At 44.9% G+C, this 19,136-nt stretch overlaps 1 protein-coding gene across 4 annotated transcripts in view; it reads right to left on the bottom strand.

The window, feature by feature from the left end:
* The window catches only part of PDE9A (phosphodiesterase 9A), a 49,561-nt gene that overhangs the window by 26,465 nt on the left and 3,960 nt on the right, over window positions 1-19,136 (bottom strand). For 2 of the 4 annotated variants that reach the window (XM_071566313.1, XM_071566296.1), the window contains exons 1-2: window positions 1,822-2,068; window positions 108-162 (exon numbers count right to left, since the gene is read on the bottom strand). Coding sequence is in view for 1 of the 4 variants with exons in the window: in XM_071566288.1 (XP_071422389.1) it covers window positions 108-162; window positions 7,338-7,381; window positions 8,231-8,308; window positions 9,911-9,981 (248 nt within the window). In the remaining 3 variants the exon portion in view is untranslated. Of the gene's footprint in view, window positions 1-107; window positions 163-1,821; window positions 2,071-7,337; window positions 7,382-8,230; window positions 8,309-9,910; window positions 9,982-19,136 lie in introns of those variants that run through there. The other 2 variants (XM_071566288.1, XM_071566304.1) reach the window with 2 other exon arrangements.

Below are 19,136 nucleotides of genomic sequence, written 5' to 3' on the forward strand. Positions count from 1 at the left end.
GGGATTTGAAAGAGGTCTTAAATGCCCCTCTGCCTCCTGTGAAAATTTCACTTCAGGCTGATAAAAGAAATAGCATTTTAAATTAATAATGATGTTCAGCTTCTTACCTCGAGAACTGTTCTGCAATCTGTCCCAATAAATTCTGGAACAATTCTTCTTTCTCTGAAATAAATAAGAGGGAGACATAACAGAAAAAAAAAACAAAAAAAAAACAAAAAAAACCCAACAGAGATAAAAAGACACCCTCAGCTCCCCTGCAATGTGATGTCCTCAGACTTCCAGCTCTGATGGTGAGACATTTAGCCAAAAAATTGCTCGGGTCCTTTGAACAGTGACAGGGTTTGGGAATGACTCCTTGTCCCACCTGCCTTCCTCTGCCAGCAGATTACAGTCAAGGTTTCTCAGAAGTTTAATTTTTTGGGTGCTGAGCCTCAGAGTTGGCTTCTTCCAGGCAGTCCTCTTTGGATAGGAGACACCTTTCACATTTCTTGGGTGGGACACCCAAATCATCATCCACGTTTGAAAGGTGTGGCTCACAATTACTCTCTCTTATATCATCAGCACCCCATGACAGTGCCCATGAACAATGACACAGTTTCTGAACAAAAAAAAATCCACCCTGCTGTTTAGTTTTACAGTGGGACAGTATTCTGGAGTTGAGGGGGTTTGGTGCAAATTCACAAGGTTTGTGCTGCTTAAACTTGAGGCAAACATGAGATGACAAAGTTACAGTCCTTGAAGAACGAGGTCCACCCTTCCTGGTTTGTGGGATGGACACAGAAGGGCACAACTTCCCAAGGTACAAGTTCCCAAACCCTTTCCCTTGAGAACATAACTGGGACAGAGCTGCCACAGGGATCCTGCCAGGATCCCACTGCTGCCTGAGATGCTGCAGCAGTGGCCACAGTGGGAACGTCCATGCCAGTAGCTCCCCATCTCCCACTGCCAACTCCAGCTCTGGGGTTCTTCAGCTGGCTCAGGTGAAGCCCCAACGTCTTCCCAAGACAATCACAGGATTGCAATCACTAACACAGGGAAAAGCAAACAAGCCCTTAAAACAGGACCCCAGACTTCAAGGGACAGCGCACTTTAGGAAAGAAGAACCAATGTTTTCCCATCTTTCAGTGTGTCCACACTGTGTTAACAGTCAGGGGGAAGTATAAATCACCTTTGCTGAACTGTGAGCTGCTGCTTTGAGATTACTCCCTCTTTCCCCCACCAGCTAATGCAAACTACTGTGCTGCAGTCGTTCTTGTTCCTGCACTGTGGATGTACTCTTATTTTCTCACTCAAGAAGAGGAAATGTTGAACACACTCACAAACATCTCGAAGATTACAGAACACCCATTTATATCCCACTTAGAAATACGCTGGTGGCATTTCTGCAGCTACTTCATGCCCTTCCCTGGGGGGAACACAATGCCTCACAATCCAGTAAAACACATCAGACAGAAATACAGCCCAGCATTTACAATGTATTTCTAAATAATAGCTCTTGTACCTGTTGAAAGGATTTGCAATTCCATAGGTATTAGAGATGTCAGAAACACTTCTCAAGATCTCAAGAGCATTCATATTGCTGGTCAAAACAATTTAGCTGTTACCCCTGTGCCTAAACTGGAGCAAGCAATCTGTGCTCTGAAAGTCTCAGATCTAATTCTTTCTTTTTTTTTTTTTCTTTTCTTTTTCGTTATGATCCAACTCCCAGTGGAGTGGCTTTCAGAGGAAAGGAAGAGATTAGTTCTTTTCACAGAGACCTATTTTTCAGCACTAAAACAAAGCAAATGCCCATGTCCTATTTAAGACAGGAGGAAAACTTACCGTGTGCTGCACTTGGGATGGCACTGGAGTCAGACAGTGAAAATAAGCAGAGAAACCCGTGTCCTCTCCCTGCGATGCTGCTCAGCTCTCTGACAGTGGCTGTAGCGTGCCAGAGACTGACAAGTTCCCTATAAACACCGTTCCAGTAAAAAACCCCCAACAATCCTACTTTCACTCCCTCCCCCTGTCAAAACTCACTTGGAGTACTAGGAAATTCTCATCCAGGGAACAGTCAGCTGCAATCTGATGTTTATGGATGTAATAAAAGACTTTCAAAATGAAGATGTATGTTTTTATAACCCTAGGGTGCAGTAAAGATATATGACTAAGAGTGGCAGTTCGTCTCATCTTAAAGAGACAAAGATCCATTTCTCTGTCCTGTTCCTTTCCGAGGGGAAGACCTTTGGTAACCCTGTTTCTGAAGAAAATGAGACATTGCTCCAACACCATTTAGTCTCAGTTGTCCCCTCCTATGCAGAACAGGAGGATTAGGTGTGCTTTTACACCCTTTATGACCCTGTGTCTTGTTTTTTATACCTCTGGGCAGGGCTGATACCCTGGGTGCACACAGATACCTTTTCCTCAGCTTCCTCATTTCTTTTCCTGCAATTCCCTCTGTGAAAAGGAAACCCTACTGCATGCAGCTTGGGCATCTTGCTCAGGGTTGCCAGCACCCCAAAAACCCAACAGCAACTCTCTTCTCACCTCATTCCCCCCTCAACAGTACCATGAATGTGCAATATTTGCAAATCCAGGTGTTCAGCAAGTCACAATTTTGCACAACACAAAGGGTGTTTTACAGCTGACAAAGGAAAATCAGAAAACCCCTTGCAGAAGATGCAGCAGTAATGTAATTCTGGGCAGGGGATGGGCAGCTCAGGCTTCCCTGGGCTTCCCATGGCTCATTCCCATGCTCACTGCAGGCACAGGGACTTCGGCTCCTTGCCCACTGGCCCCTGCCAAGCTCTGCAGGGAGCTTGGCTGGGACATCACGGAGAAAGGAGCCATTTTGCCTTGTCTCCAGCAGGTCTGGGAAGAAAGCAGGTGTGGGGGAATATGGCAGGAAGGTTTTTCCTGTGGTTCCTGCTGTGGTTGGATCAGAGGGCTGGCAGAGAGCGCACCTTCCCTGCCAGGCAGGCACTGGGTACACACTGAGGCAGCTCAACTTACCCTGCACTCACACAGATGGTTTATTACCCACTGCCAAGTGCCCTCTCCTTTGCACCGCCCTGCTCAGCAGTGACTCTTCCTCTACCCTCTCACCAGTTGGGATCACGGCCAGGGAGCCGCCTCCATCCTCCTACTCTCCCTGTCTCCCCTTGCCATCCTGCCAACCTCAACAGGCTGCAGGCAGGGGCTGTACAGGCTTTTGGAATTACTTGGTTTCCCTCCATCTTTTCTGCTGTGGCCAAGCAAGGTTGGGAGGGCTTGGGTATCTCCTTTTCCCTGCCAGCACAAGGCTGGTGAATTCCTGCCACATTTCTCACAAATTATTCTGTCTCTGGCTCGGGCTTGTCTGTATTTCGCTTTCTGTGACTTGTTTGGATCTAGGCAGTCGAAGTAATTAAAAAACCCACAAGCAGCCAAGTGGACAAAAGCCTCAGGAAGGGGCTTCAAGCCCATGTCTGTGAATCACGTCGTATCGAGCACAAAATTCACTTGGCAGTTCAGGTTAATTTGGGTTGTTGCATACAAGTTCCCAATCAGGTGAGTAATGCTGAAGCAGCTGGCTCCATCCCAAAACTCTCATCCATGTGGGATGCACGAAAGGAGCAGCAGACAGCAGGAAGATTTTGCTCTCACAGTCTCTGCCTCTTTAGTCTTGCCTGAGCTGCAAGTGTGAATAAGCCTCCAAAAGGAGAAGAGAGATGTCCCAGAATAAGAATTAGGCACAGTGACAAGCTTCTTTCACTTCACCAGTGGCAATCTGCACAAGATCTTGTGTATTTAATCATCCAGGGGGAAAAAGTAGTCCCTGCAGACCTTTGGTGAAGTCACTGGTGGGCTCAGCAGTGGTGGGCAAGGCAGGGTTGGCACTGATTCTGCAGCTCACAGCAGGCAACTACACATCTTGGTTGTGCTATTTCTCCCACTGCAAGCCAATATTCCTGGGGAGAGGCCCCAGGAATATTGGTTTCCTCCATGCCAATCCTGAAAAGCATGTTAGTAAGGTAATAACTGAGTGGCAAGTGAAGTGGGAGGTGAAGACTCTGCTGCAGCCTCAGCCTGGCAAAGCAGCTCCGATGCATGGCTGGGATCCCATCCCTGGGCAGCTGGGCATGGAATGGTAGGTGGGGATCCCTCTTCATGTGCTGGCCTCCATCCCAGTGAGGCACTGCTCTCTCTGGCTTTTCTCACCTATTCCCCCAGGGATGCAGGGATGCTTGTGTTGAAGGAGCCACCAGGACAAGCTGGAGACAGAGAGGTGCAGAGAGGACTGGGAATAACTCAGCACATCTTATTCTCTTTCACGTCATATCTCTGGTGAGATCTTTAATGTCTTGTTCAGCTGCCCAAGTGCTTTGCTGAGGGCAGCAAACCCCCCCCCCCCCCAACTCTGGAGCTGTAGGAAAGTCCCTGTGCAGTTTTCCTGCCCATTTAGGACTGCAGTGGATCAGATTCATTTGATCTCCACAACAGCTCCTTTCCCTGCACTATCAGAAACATGACAGACTTCAATTTTATTTCTCAAGAGCGTGCTGCAAGTAGGATTTGTTCATTTAATTGTCATCTCCACCAATATTGCAGAGTGCCTGAACCCTACTAAGAGCCACAATACAGCCACTGGTTTGTGAGTTTTGAGCCATGAGGACACAGCCCAGAGCTCTTCTGCTGTTGGGAGGGAGAGGATTCCAGCTCAATGGGCTTGGGAGTGTAAACACCCCAGAGAGAAGGAAGTTTGGCACAGGGTGTTTGTGCTCTGCTTGGACAGCCATGTGCCTCCTGGTCCAGGGCCACAGGAGGAGGGACAACACGTGATGCAACAATCCCACAGGCTCAGAGCCAGCTCAGCCTTTGCCTTTGCCTTGCAGACAGCTGACCCCTGATACAGCAATTGCTGCTGCATCCAACTCTCACTGGAAGAACAATTTTTTTATTCCCAACCCTCTCCCATGACTATGGCCAGGAAATGAAGAACAGTTTCTTAGCAGGCCTCTAGTGGATATCTCCTCTGCTGGATAAAAGCCACTGCTTATATTTTCCCCCTGAAGGACCATATTTTCCAGTCCCACCTTTTACAGTCTTTCCTCTGCTGGTGTATGTGTCATTCCTCTCCAGCTGCCTGGGAGACTGATGAAAAGAGGTGCATTGCCTCCCACTGCTGTGAAAATTGGGGTGACCCCCTTTTTGGCACCTATTTGGATGACTTGCTTTGGGAAACAGAATCACACAGGCAGAGTTGTTTCAGAAGTGAAGACTAGAGCAGAGATTTTTTTTTCTTTTAATGAAGAGGAACAATTTCCCAGTCTGTTTATTCTTCCTACTCTCAGCAAAATGTCAGGAATGCTTAAGATTAATGACAACCCATGTGAAAGAGAAACAGATACCAAAGAACATTAGTTCCATCACACTCAGTTCAACTTTCATCCTCTTTCCATAGCAGACTGTCTTATGCTTTGGCAACCTATGGCCAGAATTTTTCTTGCCATTTTCAGCTTAGATCTTTAGAAATCTTTGTTTTTTAAAATGCAGGGAGGGAAGAGATCTTGCTGACACAGTGAGCTGTGTTCTGTGCAAAGCAGAGCCATGTGCTGTCAGCTGGGAATGAAAAACGAGGGCCTTGGGAGAGTGCGAAAAGTCATACATGGTCTTATAAAAATATACGGTTAGCTTCGTGTTAGGGGAATAAAAAAAAGAAGTAGATTTTCTAGAAAGCCCTTCAGTCAGCTTCCCAGCTGGTATAACACAGTGGCATTCTCTGGTAAAGCCATGCTGGCCCCATTTGCTGGGCTTTGTCTTGGGGCAAATGGCTACTGGTGACCCACACCAGCTGGTACACAGGGACACTCCCTCCACCCCACCTTCTCTGACCTGATAAAGCAAACAGGGGACTCCTGGACCAGAAGAGTGATGCTGTTCCAGCAGACTTTGTCACATTAAGGAAATAGTTTAGGAGACAGCTTCTTTTCTGTTGGCAGCCACGTGTGTCCCTTGGCTTTGACTACCTCCTTCTGGCAAGAGCAGCAATCACTGACATGGGACCCGTTTATGGATTGTTACAAATCTTACTGTGGTTAAGTCCCTCCCCGTTTCACAGCCTCTTTGTTCTTTTTGCTCTCCATTTGCCTTTGCTCTTTGCATGCACAAGCTCCCCACTGTTGCCTCCCTGCCTCCCCCACATCCTCTTACACTGCCTTGCTGTGCCCTTTTTCCTACAGATGTTCCCTGTGCTTCCCTATCCAAAAGACGACAGGGCTGTGAGACATTTTCTTACACCATACAGGAGCCTAAGCAAGAAGAAGAAGTGGGACTTGCAATCAGCATAAGGAAGAAGATGAGGTGGGATCAGCAAAACTGCATCACTCATGTACCAAAAGACTCACCCATTCCTATAAACTACTTTTCCAGCTCCAGGCTTTCTATCTCACTCTTGTTCTTTCTGTGCACTCTGTGTTTCCAAGATAATCTTAACCTCTTGCCCTTTGTCTCTCCTATCTTCCCATTTTACTGCCCCAAACCGTGTCCCCAGCTGACACCTCGTATCCTCCTGCAGTCCCTGCCTCAGCAGCTGTTCCTTATATCTCCACAGTGTACAGCCTCAGACTCTTGCTCAGGCTGCCTTGATGTGAGTGGCAGGAGACACTGCAATTGCACAGATGAGCAAAAACATGAGCCAGATGCTCAACAGGAATTGCCCCAAGCAAATGTTCTGCTCCAGTGTCTGAGAGCTACTGGCCTGAGCATGGTACTGGCAGGCAAAGAGGAATGGGAGGACCATTTCGGTCCTGCCTGTGCAGTACAACAGTGCTGTGCCTGGGGAATGTGTTCCAGATGTGTCCTTTTACCCAAGCCTTCTTTAATCTTGTCAGGTGCATTTAAATATTTATCACATTTAGAGCTACCATGCCCACAGCAGAAATTATGTTCTCTCCTCAGCCATTTGGAAATAACATGGGGCTCTAATGCTGTGCTCAGCTTTCCAGCAGAGCTTTGCCGAGAGATGAACAAGTTTGACAAAACACTGCAGGATAGGCTTTCACACATTGTCTAAAAAAAACCCCCACTGCTCCATGCAAGACTTTCCCCAGGGCATCAGGGGTGCTGAGTCAGACCAGGGCTAGGCATGGGGAAAGTCCCCTGGACCTCAGCCATTCACCTCACCCTCAAATACTTTGAAATCTGGGGACATCTTGTAAGCTTTCCTCCAGAACACTGTGATCAAATACTTTTTATTCTGCTATAGCCACAGCCATGACACCATCACCTTTCTTTCTTTCATCATAGTCACATCATTTCAACATACAAATGTTCACAAATTCAGCTTCAGTAAATCCAGTACAAAAGGGTCATTTTACCTGAGAGCTGCTCAGTGGCAACAGGTATCACTTTGTATGGAGACCTGGAAGAGCCAGAGAGGGTTGATGTTAGAAACACTCAAAATGCAGTTTGTATTTCAAGCAATGTTTCTGGACACACAACCCTCCAATTTATTAGAGGTAGAGACAACTTTCTTGTGCTGTATGGTCACACAATGAACATGGCAAAAATGCCTCCTCTTTGGCATCCCTTGACCGCTTGTGGACTGAGATAGCGAGGAAATCTGATAGGTCAGAAGGGACCTCCAGTAGTGGGGATGATCTTTCTGCTCTGTTTGAACATTGTCCAGTGATGGAGCTCCCTCCCAACTGCTGGGGCTCCACCACATGGTATCAGTGAGAGTAATGGCAGAGATAAACAATAATGAAATACTTAAACAAGGAGTAACTGGTAGCAGTCAGTGTCAATCTGAAAGTGCCAGGCTGGGCAACCAAAAGGAAAACAAAGAGAAAAATGAGAAAAGAATTTGGAGATGGGAAGGGCCAAAGACAGGAAGAGACCTAAGCTCACCAAAGACATTGACTTAACTTTTCAAGTAACCCCTTGGTTGTGTCCTAGCAGAGCAATAAGGAGTGGGGAACAAAGGAGCTCAGAGCCTTGACAGCTAACAGGGAGGGATGGGAACAGATGTTCTACATTAATTACTTGAAAGGGATACTTTTTCCTCAAATATTCCTGCTTTAAAAACAAGTAAAAATCTTCAAAACCAGCAGGCATTAGTGTTATAGGCCAGAATGCATTTCTTACTGCCATCCCCCTCGCTCCAGGGAGATACTCACCTCCCACTGCACACAAAAGGCATCTGCAGGCAGCCAACCCCTTCCCTTAGGCTTGACTCTGGTTTTTTAGAGCAGGGGGCAGCAAGATTTACCTCTCTGTGTTTGCAGGCATTGTCGGATCAATGGACACCATGCAATTGTCTGCCGTCAAAAGGGAGATTGTCGTGTTCCTGAAAAGCATATTCCAAGGAGGATTATTTGACCTAGAAATGCTGGCTGAAACCTTCTCCCTGGCCTGGAACTGTCTGGGACCTGCATTACCTCAGTGCAGAAAGGGTCAAAGCACAGGACAGGGTAGGCTTGATGCTCCAACCACTTCAGTTACCAGGGATGCAAAGCCTGACCATCTTTGATCTCAGAGCCGACTTTGCTTCCTCCTAACTCATTTTTTTATGCTGACTCACTGACTTATAATTTCTGTGAAAAAGCTGAGTTTTCTGATACATTGACTCAGCAGCTATGTATTGACTCACACCATACAAATGACTGTTGGTGCTACAAACATCTTCAAATTATTTATTTACTCTTTTACCAAAACAGACCAAAGAAATGTCTTGTTGAACATGGGGTTGCTGTGGTTTTGCATTTTTTTTTTTCCAATACTGTGCTAAGTGTGATCTCACAGGCTCAGATGTAAACCTTGGAGGTTTATTTTCACTCCAGGAGCCTGGTTGAAATGCACAGTCCTTTGGAAACCTTCTGATGCAAATAAAATGCCAAATGTGCAGTGAACACCCTGATCAGGAATAACTAAAACTGCTAAACAAAGATTCCGGGGTGATGGAGTGGAAGTGTTTGACACCATGGGCAAATGAGAGTTACTAACCTCTCTAATGTCAAATGGGAGGAAACAGTCAGAATAAACAGCAAAAGGCATTAATTCTGTCCAGAAACTTATGCAAATTCTGAGACAATACACGCGATTTTATCTTTAAATCCTCAGACCTGGAGTCATGAAATAAAGCCATGATGCCAGAGGTGACTAAGGGGCTTCCCTCCCCTCCCATGGACATGTGGTACAGAAATGAAGGGATGTTACACTGTGACACCCTCCACCACACACCAACCTCTCCCAGTGACACATGGGTCCAGGATCCATGATCCTGGACCTCTCTCAACATGGAGGTCTCAGCTGGATGCTGCTCTCTGGGTTGAAGATAAGAGAAAAAAAACCCTAGAGGAAACTAGGAGGGGTATATGGACTTTGCAGGATAATGTATTAGGAAATACTTGGCACAGGCAATGGATTTGGGGATATTTATGTTCAATAAAATGGCTCTGCTGGGGTTCTTTGTATTTGACTATCCCACACCTCTGATTAGATTGTACTAAATCTAAATAGAAAGCTTGTCACCTAGTGGCAATGATTCTCATTGGACTCAAATTTCCCCCTTAAACATAGATTCTAATAATATGGTTGCATTTCCTTCAATATGGGCAAAAATGTAGTGCTGAGGTATAACTGGTAGGTGTACACAATCTGTGTGCACTCAGGGATGGGCTTCTGCATTTGGTTTTAGTATTTTAGACTATATCTTCTCTGTTCCACTCTGTTCCTCAAGCACAGCCAGCACTGAAGTGGCTCAGTGCCCTGCCAGAGCTTCCACACTTTTCCAGCTCTGGATTGTCCCAGTTTCTTCTTACAGCAGACTGGAATGAGAAAGAAGCCTGAATAGCTGCTAAATAAATCATTTGGGGCCTATCTTTAAATTGTTCCCAGAAGGAAAGAAACAAAAGGGAAATGAATGTCACAAGTGAAAACTCAGACCCACCGTGGTAATCCTGTTGCAATGCAGAAGAGGTCCATGATATCTTTGGAGTTGCAGTATTTACTGAAGATCACCTTCCAAACGGGACAGCAGCAGGGGGAAAAATGAAGATGAAGGACGATTAGTTCCCAGGGAGATATGAACTCTATTCAGGCATGAACTTGGCTAATTTTAAGGCACACTCTGTGATTTCAATTATCTGATTTGACTTGTGAGCCGAAATATTTCTCTACTCCTGTTTAATACCTGTGTCTTTTTTTGATAAAGCAAGCAAGCCCTGGAGACCTAATTGCTGTTCAGAAGTAGAGCAATAATGAAGTATTGAATGAATAGTGAACTGAGAGCAAAAGGTTTCTGATAATGCAGTGCTGCTGCAGGATGATAAGGATTGTAAATTTTAGGATGCAAGGGCCCAGATCTAGGAATAAAACAGCCCAGATTTGGGGAAGTCCTTGGATGTTATAAAAGGGCACTGCTTAGGACTATACCAGCACATGCTAACTTTAAACTGAGCAGAAGGCCAAATTTTCTGCCAGCTGTCATGTTTTATTATTCCTGCTCCTCAGTCAGATCTCATATTTGGAATTACAATATTTGCCACTGTTACCTTCCCATCCCTCCCAAACACTTCATCCTCCCACCCTTCCACACACACCAGACAACCTCTATGCAGAGAAGACTGAGCAGTACATCTAGGAACACAACATGCTCTGATCCCACACCTATATGACCTTCAGTGACCCATTCCAATGCCACGATTTTTCCCAAGATTCCTGTGTCCATCAGAACATGTGGGTGATGGCCCTCCCTGTTTGAGAATCTCTTTTGCAGCCAGAGTGCAGAAAGGACCTTAATAATACCATTATAGTACTTTTCATCAGTCTCACTACACCCACATGCAATATTTCAGCTCTACAATCTGAAGATTATTTATGATAAATGACTTGCCCAGTGACTTATCACGGGTAAGTGGCAGGCTAGAAATGGAACCCAGGAGTCCTAATTTGATTTTTTTTTTTTAATTCAGACACAGCATACTGCCTCTGAAAGGAAACAAGAATTCAACAGCAGCACTCTGCATGAGGAGTCTCCCCTTTCAATAAATATGTGGTTATAGGATGTATGTGCTCCACTGACCGAAGTCCCTGAGGTGGCTTTCATTCCAAACTCATGTGTCCTCTGTGGGTACACACTGCACTATCAAATCTTTCAGTATTCTGAACCAAAAGTCTTGTTCTTAATGGACATATTGGGGAAAAAGTAGCGATCGAAAAACATCAGCACTGCCAGTGGAAAAAGCAAGTGTGGGTGGAATAAAAAGAAACTGCAGACATAAGATTATAGGATTGAATTTGAGGGCTTCTACCAGTGTTGGGTCTCTTTTCTCAGAAAAAAACTCACTGGGTGAGTGACTGTTGTAGAGGCTTTGAACATGCCATGGAAATAAAGTGTCTCATTGCAACTGGGTCCAGCTCACCTTCCCAAAGCCAGGAACAGGAGCAAGCAGTGGGAATGGTTTGTCTGGGGCTGCTGGTGTTAATGGGACGGCTGCAGGGGCTTGCAGTGGAGGAGCAGTGGTGTGGAGAAGGGTACCTTCCCTCCCTTATCCCACAAGGAGAAAGGGTGACACAGCCTCTGGGATCAGGATGCAGCAGCTCAAAGGGACATGTGGAAGCCTAATTGCAAAACTCAGGAGGAGCAAGAAAGTGGTATTTCACAGATGAGATGTGAGGCACAGGGAGCTTGAGATCAGAATTCTCCTCTCCTTGCAAGTGCCTTGCTGGAAATGCGATTTTCCACCCCCTTCAACCACTTCCAGTATTCCACATTCACAGGCACAGTTACCATTGCCACCCATCCCAGACACATGGGATGTGCATGGCCACAGAGCAGCCCTGAGGCTGGTGACCCAGAAAATGAGTGCCTTGTATGTTCAGCAAGGCAAGGATCATGCTGGAAAAATAACATATCATCTAATTAAAGACTCTCCTGAAAGGTGCAGGTGCCAGGAGGTAATTAAGCCTGCAGCCTCACTCCTTGGCCTTTGAGTGCTTCAATTCCTAAACTGTACGAATGTGTCTTCTCTAAGGTGCCTTTTCAGACACCAGGGGAAATCCCTCACCTGAACGGGCTGGACCAGAACTCTGCCACGGGCAAAGGAGAAGCCACAGGAGAGCCCATGGGATGCTCTGCCAGTGAGAGGCTGCTAATGCCTGGCAGAGCTTGGGGCATCACAAGCCTGAAGTAGGAGGAGAGTTGGGACAACATGACAAGATTTGGCCCAGCTGTTTAGTCCTGGCAATGCACTGACACTTCACAAAGCTACAGCCCTCAGTTTTCACTGGTGGGAGATCACTCCTACTCTTGAGTGAAGCATCAGGTGTTTTGTGGCAGAGAAGAGGATGACAGAGGCCACTTCCAGAGGTTGCTGTGACCGGTATGTACTCTCACACCCACCTTCCCTGTTTTCTGATCCAGATGAGATTACTCCAGGCAGTATCTTTATAAAACATGAAGGACTTGATTGCTGAGGTAGGTGGTAACTGCTGCTGGAGAAACGGGTGTGTTTTAAAAGTCTGTGTTGCCCAGTGATTGACCCTTGGTTATTAAAATACAGCAGTAATCAAAGCAATAAAACATTGCCAATTGAGTTCAGATAGGGCTGAAATCCTGCTCATAGCAGAACACAGCATTCTGCCAGACCAATAGCTGCTAAAACTGGCTGACAGAATATTTGAGAGTACAACAACTGGTACATACAGTAACTGAGCAGGTGATGTTAACTGCAACTGAACAGAAGGGAAAGGCTTGTGATGTGTCAGGAGTGCTATTTCAGGTATTGAGGTTCCTTCTCCTGGAAATCAATTATTATTGACCGGGACAGACAAGAGAAGAAACGAGAAAAAATATTAAAAAAAAAACATTAAAGGTAAGAAAGCTGGCCTGATGCACAGAAAGCAATAGGAGCTTTCAGAGCACTGAGGATGAATTTTAATATTACTTTTTACTCCATGTAGTAGTGAAAGAGTGGGAAGAAAAACAAAGACTGTGACACTAGATCACAAGCTATCTCCATACATGCTTTTTAGCTTTCCATACTTGGTGTTTTCAGTTGAGTTTGCTACAAGTGGATTTGTGAATCACCCACTGCACTTTGATACCCATCTCACGATGGTTGTCCTCAGCCAGTTGGGGTTTTCAATCAAAAAGCACATGCTATTAAAGTTTTGTTCTCTTGCATCCTGCTGAGCTTTTCTGCCCATCTCCCTTCTGTTCTAAAACACAGCAGCCAGCCTCAGATGGTTCCCAGCAATACGCAATTATTCCTGTTATTGTCTGCAGGTTCATGTTCCCAACAAAGTCAATGCCAGTTATGCTGATGGAATACAATTGGAATGTATTTTAGAGAGATGGGAGGACAGCACTGTGTCCTATTGATGGCTCCAACACAGTATAGAAATCCCATTTGCCTGGAGTCCATTATCATTGCGGGGACAACAGCAACATGAAGGCAATACAGGGACACTTGGCCACATTTCAGCCATGTGGGACACGTGGGTTCTCCCGTGACCTGCAGGTGGTTGACCTGCAGCTTTGAGGACAGACAGCCCTGCTGGCATAAGCTGCAGAGTTGAGCATTTCACCCAGTCCTGTGAAGATTTCCTTGGGCAGGTGTCCTAAGGCCATTCCTGGTCAGGCTGGGTCTCTGTGATGTCACGTTTCTGTCTGTCTGATCCAGACCCACAGTCAGCACTGAGGAACTTTGTTTCCCTTCAGATCTGTGTCAGCTGCCTCTGACCCACGGTCATGGTCATGCTTTGGTCCCTGCTCCTACACTGAGTGAGAAGCCACCACTGCAACGTGTCTCACAGCACCTCATTCCCTGCATTCATGCCTGGTGCTGGAAGTTATCCCTGCTTAGGACAGGACAGGACTGAGACCATGCTGTGCAGCATAACAGAGGCCAAAGACAGGAGACCACAGCAGTTTCTACGGCTGTGGCAGTGAGCTGAGATCATGCATGCATAGGGTTTCCTATAATGAAATTCCAGGTTTCCTCATAATACACATCAAAAAAGTGCATAGTCATTCAGGTCAGCACAGCCCAAAAAAGCCAAGGATGAACCTTCTGAACCACCTTCTAGGAAAAAGGGTGGACACAGACAGTATTTCCTGCTGCAAGACCAGACAACAAAAGACACTCAGTTTTCAGTGTCATTTCTGAAAGTAAATCATGTCTAAGCAGAGTCACAGCAGTGATACACTGCATGGGAAAGGGAAACAGAGGCCTCTGCTTCAGCTTGCAGATTGATGACCAAATGCCATGAAGAAAATCAGCCACATATAAACCCTGTTAATTGCATTTCCCTTGGATTGGTGCCAGGAGGAAAAGAATGTATTCCTCGAAAGTGATGCAGCATCTGCAAAAAATTTGTTTCCCCAGTTTGAGAGTTACCATGATATCATATTTCTGTCCTTGTTAATGTTGGCAAAACTTCTGAGATGGTGGATGGCCCATCCCTGGAAGCATTCAAGGCTATGTTGGATGGGACTCTGAGGAACCCGACCTAGTAGAAAATGTTCCTTCTCATTTTAGGTCTTTCTTTCAAAAGGTCCCTTTCAACTCAAACTATCCTATGATTCTGTCATGTGTAGAAAAAAATGACAGGAAAACCAGTTTTCACTGAATGTTTAACTTGTTTTTCTGAATTAGTCTCCACCAAGACCAAGAGGCAGTCATTCAATTTAAGTGGGGAATGCTGTCTCTCTGCCTTGGAAAGTAATGTGACGCAAATGGGGGAAAAGCAGATGAATAATAACTGAGGTTTTTTGGAGTGGAAATAATATTTTGATGAAGGATGCAGTGACTGCAAAGTAGGACATCATGGCTCGATGGGGATGCCTGGTTCCTGGCCTGGAGCTCACTTCTGTGGGAATGGTTTCCTTCCTGGACACAGTTCCAAATCTTTTGAAACATCTTCACCTGAAATAAGGAGCCATTGTCTGCTAATCCATAGTATCCACCTTTGCTCTAGGATAAGGATTTAAAAACGCCTCTCAAGAAGAGTAGGGATTAAGAGCCTTAGCACTCTGTCTGACTTTCCCACAGAAAGGCAGTTCAGATTCAGGACTCTGATGGAGATATTACTAAGGGACCATTGTGCACATACTCTGCAACCTACCAGTTTACAACTAATCACATTATATTTTGCTTTCAGATAGGATGGGTAAAAACACAGCTTACAAATCCAATTTCTGTTCTATATTTGATCCTCAGAACAGCTAATCCTCTCTGTAAACAGCAAACCCTGTCCACAATGTAATCCTGTTCTGATCTGCTGTTCATAATTGGGTTTTCTTCCAAGAATTTAACTTCAGTTTGACTTTTTTACCCTAGTATGATTCCTAAATAAATAATGCAGAAATATTTTTGAAGCCAGAGTGACCTCAGTTTCCAGTTCTACCTCTTTTTGCTGGGCTCAACCTGATGTGTTCAATACTTTAGCACTTGGTGATGCCTTTCACTCAGCTCAGTAAGCAATGTTCAGAGTCAGGGATGAAATTGCAGAGTTGAAACAATCTAAATTATAATCCTTCACTAAATAAGATTGGAGGACAGTGTGTCAGAAATGACTCTTGTAAAACTCAGTTATGTATCTTGCATGGACTGTGAAAATTGCTGCTGGTTCTGTAAGAGCAGCTTTCATGGAGGATTTATGAACTGCGAAGGCAAAAGGCTGATGTGAAACATTTCATTATGATTTTTCCCTCTCTTCCCAGTGGTCTTTGTTGTCCATATAAAAATGAAGCAGGAACCACAAGTCTTAGATATCACTCTCTAGGAATCATTGGAAGAAATTGATATTTCTAGACATGTAAGCAAATAGGTCTTCACCCAAAAATATCAATAAATGACCTATCAGTCCTAGTCCCCAATATCCAACAGAAGCCTTACTTAAAATTCCATTTCTAAACATCTTCCAGGTTTCTCACTCTTTGAAATCAGATACAAACATAACATGAGCCAGATATCAAAATTATCTGTCTCTTTTTTATTTCTTGCACTAATTAACAGCTGAAACTCAGAAAACCACTCATTTATCTAAGCTCTGAGTGTTAGGCAGTATTAAAAATAGTCTGCCAGATTTGCCATCTGTTTGATGCAGTGGCAGCTTCTGCAAGAGAACAGAGAATAAGTGCATGTGTGCATGTACATGTGTGGGGGAGGGAACATGAGGACCCCTCAGCTGAGAGTCTGAGCAAAACTGAAAAGTCCCACAGGCACTTCAGACACTGCTGCTGTCAGAGGATGAGTGATGTGGTAGATGTTCTCCTCTCAGCAGATGGAGCTCTGCAGTCCTGCTGATTCACACCTTTGAGCAGGGACATGGCTTGACAATGTTCCTTTCAACATGACACCCCAGTGGAACGCACGGGTGGGATTAGCCTGACATAACTTCAACTCTCCACAAGTTCAGCATCTCATGTGTGTCTCTCTGCTAGAGCTCCTCTCTTGCCACAAGAGAAACAGGACAACTTCCAAATGGTAAATTAGCCCACATGTCTCCAAAACCCACTTTCAAGATGGGATGAATCATCCCCTGGAGGTACCAGGGACTATGGGGGAACCTGAGTGACTAATTTGGAGCATCACCACTAACTTGGAGATGGCTGTGGCTAATGGTTAACTGGGGTAAATCCCCTTAGTTGCTAATTATATACATTACTCTAAAGTAAGAAAAAAGAGCTGCCAGACAGAGCTGATGTACCAGGATCCGGAGGCATGTGGTGAGTCGCAATTCCCTTCTCTATAACATCCCTGAACAAAGAGCTATGGGAAAAGTTGTTTTTCTCTTTTTAGAGAAGAAAACTTTCTCTTTTTAGAGTAATGTCTAGGATACACTCATATATGTGATCCCAGGACAGTCTAGGAGGTCCATTGAAAGGGACAGCACAGCAGAGGTTAGGTCTTTCCCTATGAGCAAGGATCTCATTAATTTTTAGAGTCAGAGAAGAAGGAAGGGGCTCATAGAAGAAGGAAGATCACATTAAAAGAAGCCTTGTGCTACCTAATGACTACACTAAGGGACATATTGCTAATATTCAGTCTCTCAGTGGTAATAATTAATAGCAGAATATAACCAGGAACCAGCAAAGCTTGTTGTGAGGGCCTGAGCTGGAAGTTTCTTATTTTCATATTTAGTTTCCTATTTAATAAAACTATTTCAGCCTATGACAACACAAATGTCTATACTGTTTTTTCTTAGCATAAGAAGGACACACATTTGCTGCTAATGGAATACTAAGTGCAATTAACCCTGAAGCACATGAATGCATTAGGCTTGAAATGTTTTGTAAACTGAATAAGGATGCTTCAGCACCAAATGTCTCACTCAACATGAGTGAAGCCAGGCTGTTTGTTTCAAAACTCCTCTCATAATTAAAGTCTGACATTGCAATGTGCTTGATAATGTAGGACTGTTAGAAGGGTAATGTTCAACAGAGTAAGGAAAAGCAGGTGTGGAGAGAGACCAGTGAAAAGCCAACTTGGAGCTGCAGACGTATGTTTGAGGAAGGTGCTAGACATGTTTTTTGTCTTGCATGTCCTGAGCCAGAGGAGTTGTATATGAAGAACAGAAGTTGCTGTGGTTGGCTTGTCCAAACTCGTGGGTAACACTTGAGTTACCTACCAATAAAGTGTTAAACTGAGTGTTAAACTCACCCTTTGTCCTTACCAGTGTGAACATAAACTCTAACAAACATATTAGACTGACTGTGACTTCAGGAAGATAAAGAGCAGCAAGCAAGCCTTTCTGGGTGATGGATACGGAAGAATTAAGGAGCTATGCTGGAATTATGGAGCTGTGCTGGGATTGTTTTGTTCCCCCAAATGCTTTGAGGAGCCGTCGCTGGGGAGGAAGGAGAGGGGGAGTAGGGGAAGAGAGAGACACCAAGTATGACATTATCTTTCAGGTTTTTTTTAAGTTTTAAGCCACTTTTACTCCTTAAAATGTTTATGTGCTGTCATGTGATGGAGACTAAGGAACCTGCCATTCATTTCCTGTTGCTTTACAAGAACATCTAGGAGGGACTTTGAATTCACCAGGGCCAGCTGAAATCAGAAAGCCAAGGTGAGCCAAGACCACTGATCAGACTCAGACTGTGCTACCTTGTACCTTCCTGCACCCACAGAGGCCTTCCAGCACCAAGAAAATGGCCTTGATCACACAAAACCGTATTTCTGCCTCATGGTGCTAAAGCAGGATTTGGCACCAACTTGCCACTTCATGGGCAAACTTGTGAACACCGGCTGGACAGAGCAGAACCCAGAGGTGTCCATGTCCTGACTGCCCATGAACATCCCCCTGTGCAACCCTTTCATGGTTGGCAGGTGAAAGGGTGTTCCCCTAAATCCTCAGTCCAAACAGACAAGGGATGGGGTCCATGTGCTGAGTCACCAGGATGCAAAAGTATTTAATTGCCTTGAAGGAATTATCACACCATTATTTTTCTTCTGTGTTTTGTTTTCAGTCTGAATCCAGTTTGGCATGTTAAAAATAGCATGGTGAGCTTTGGAAAAATCTGTTGGATTTGCTGGAGTCTCGGCATTTATACCACAGATGCTGTTGCTTTAATTCAAAAGAAAAGCTCACATGACAGAAATGATTCCTGCATGCTGATGTTTTGATGCAACAACCAACGACACCAAAGTGCTGCCTGAGCCTTGGTCTGTTCCTTGTGTTCCAAGAACAGTGGATGTGGATGGCTTAGTTCAGTAGACACCCAGAAAGCCTGAACTCAATACATTCCTTTGAGAGAAAAAAAGAAGGTAATTTCTCTGTTACACATCCAGAATGACTCAATAACCCACCAAAATCACTCCAAAATTTTTTGCTTTCTGAAGAGGTGGAAAATACAACATTGAGTGATTTCATGGAATCCTTGACAAAGGCAGCACTCCTTTTCTTTTTTTCCAGTCAGTTCAGGCTCTGTACCCCTCTGATTTTCCATGCTTGTTACAAATATGCTGTTGATTAAGTCACTGGAAACAGAAATCCTCTTGAATTAAGCATTTTTCTCAGAGGAACTCCTTGCAACTCTGTAAGCAAAGCCATTACCCTGTGACATTTGAAAAGGAAAGCCATGAAGCCACCCAGCTGAGAATAAGGCCACTGGCTGGTCCAGCTCTGCTGCCATTTAAATCTCAAAGGTCAAAAGAAAATGTTCC

This window comes from Pithys albifrons, chromosome 1 (assembly GCF_047495875.1).
Source record: "Pithys albifrons albifrons isolate INPA30051 chromosome 1, PitAlb_v1, whole genome shotgun sequence".
Classification (NCBI taxonomy): domain Eukaryota; kingdom Metazoa; phylum Chordata; class Aves; order Passeriformes; family Thamnophilidae; genus Pithys; species Pithys albifrons.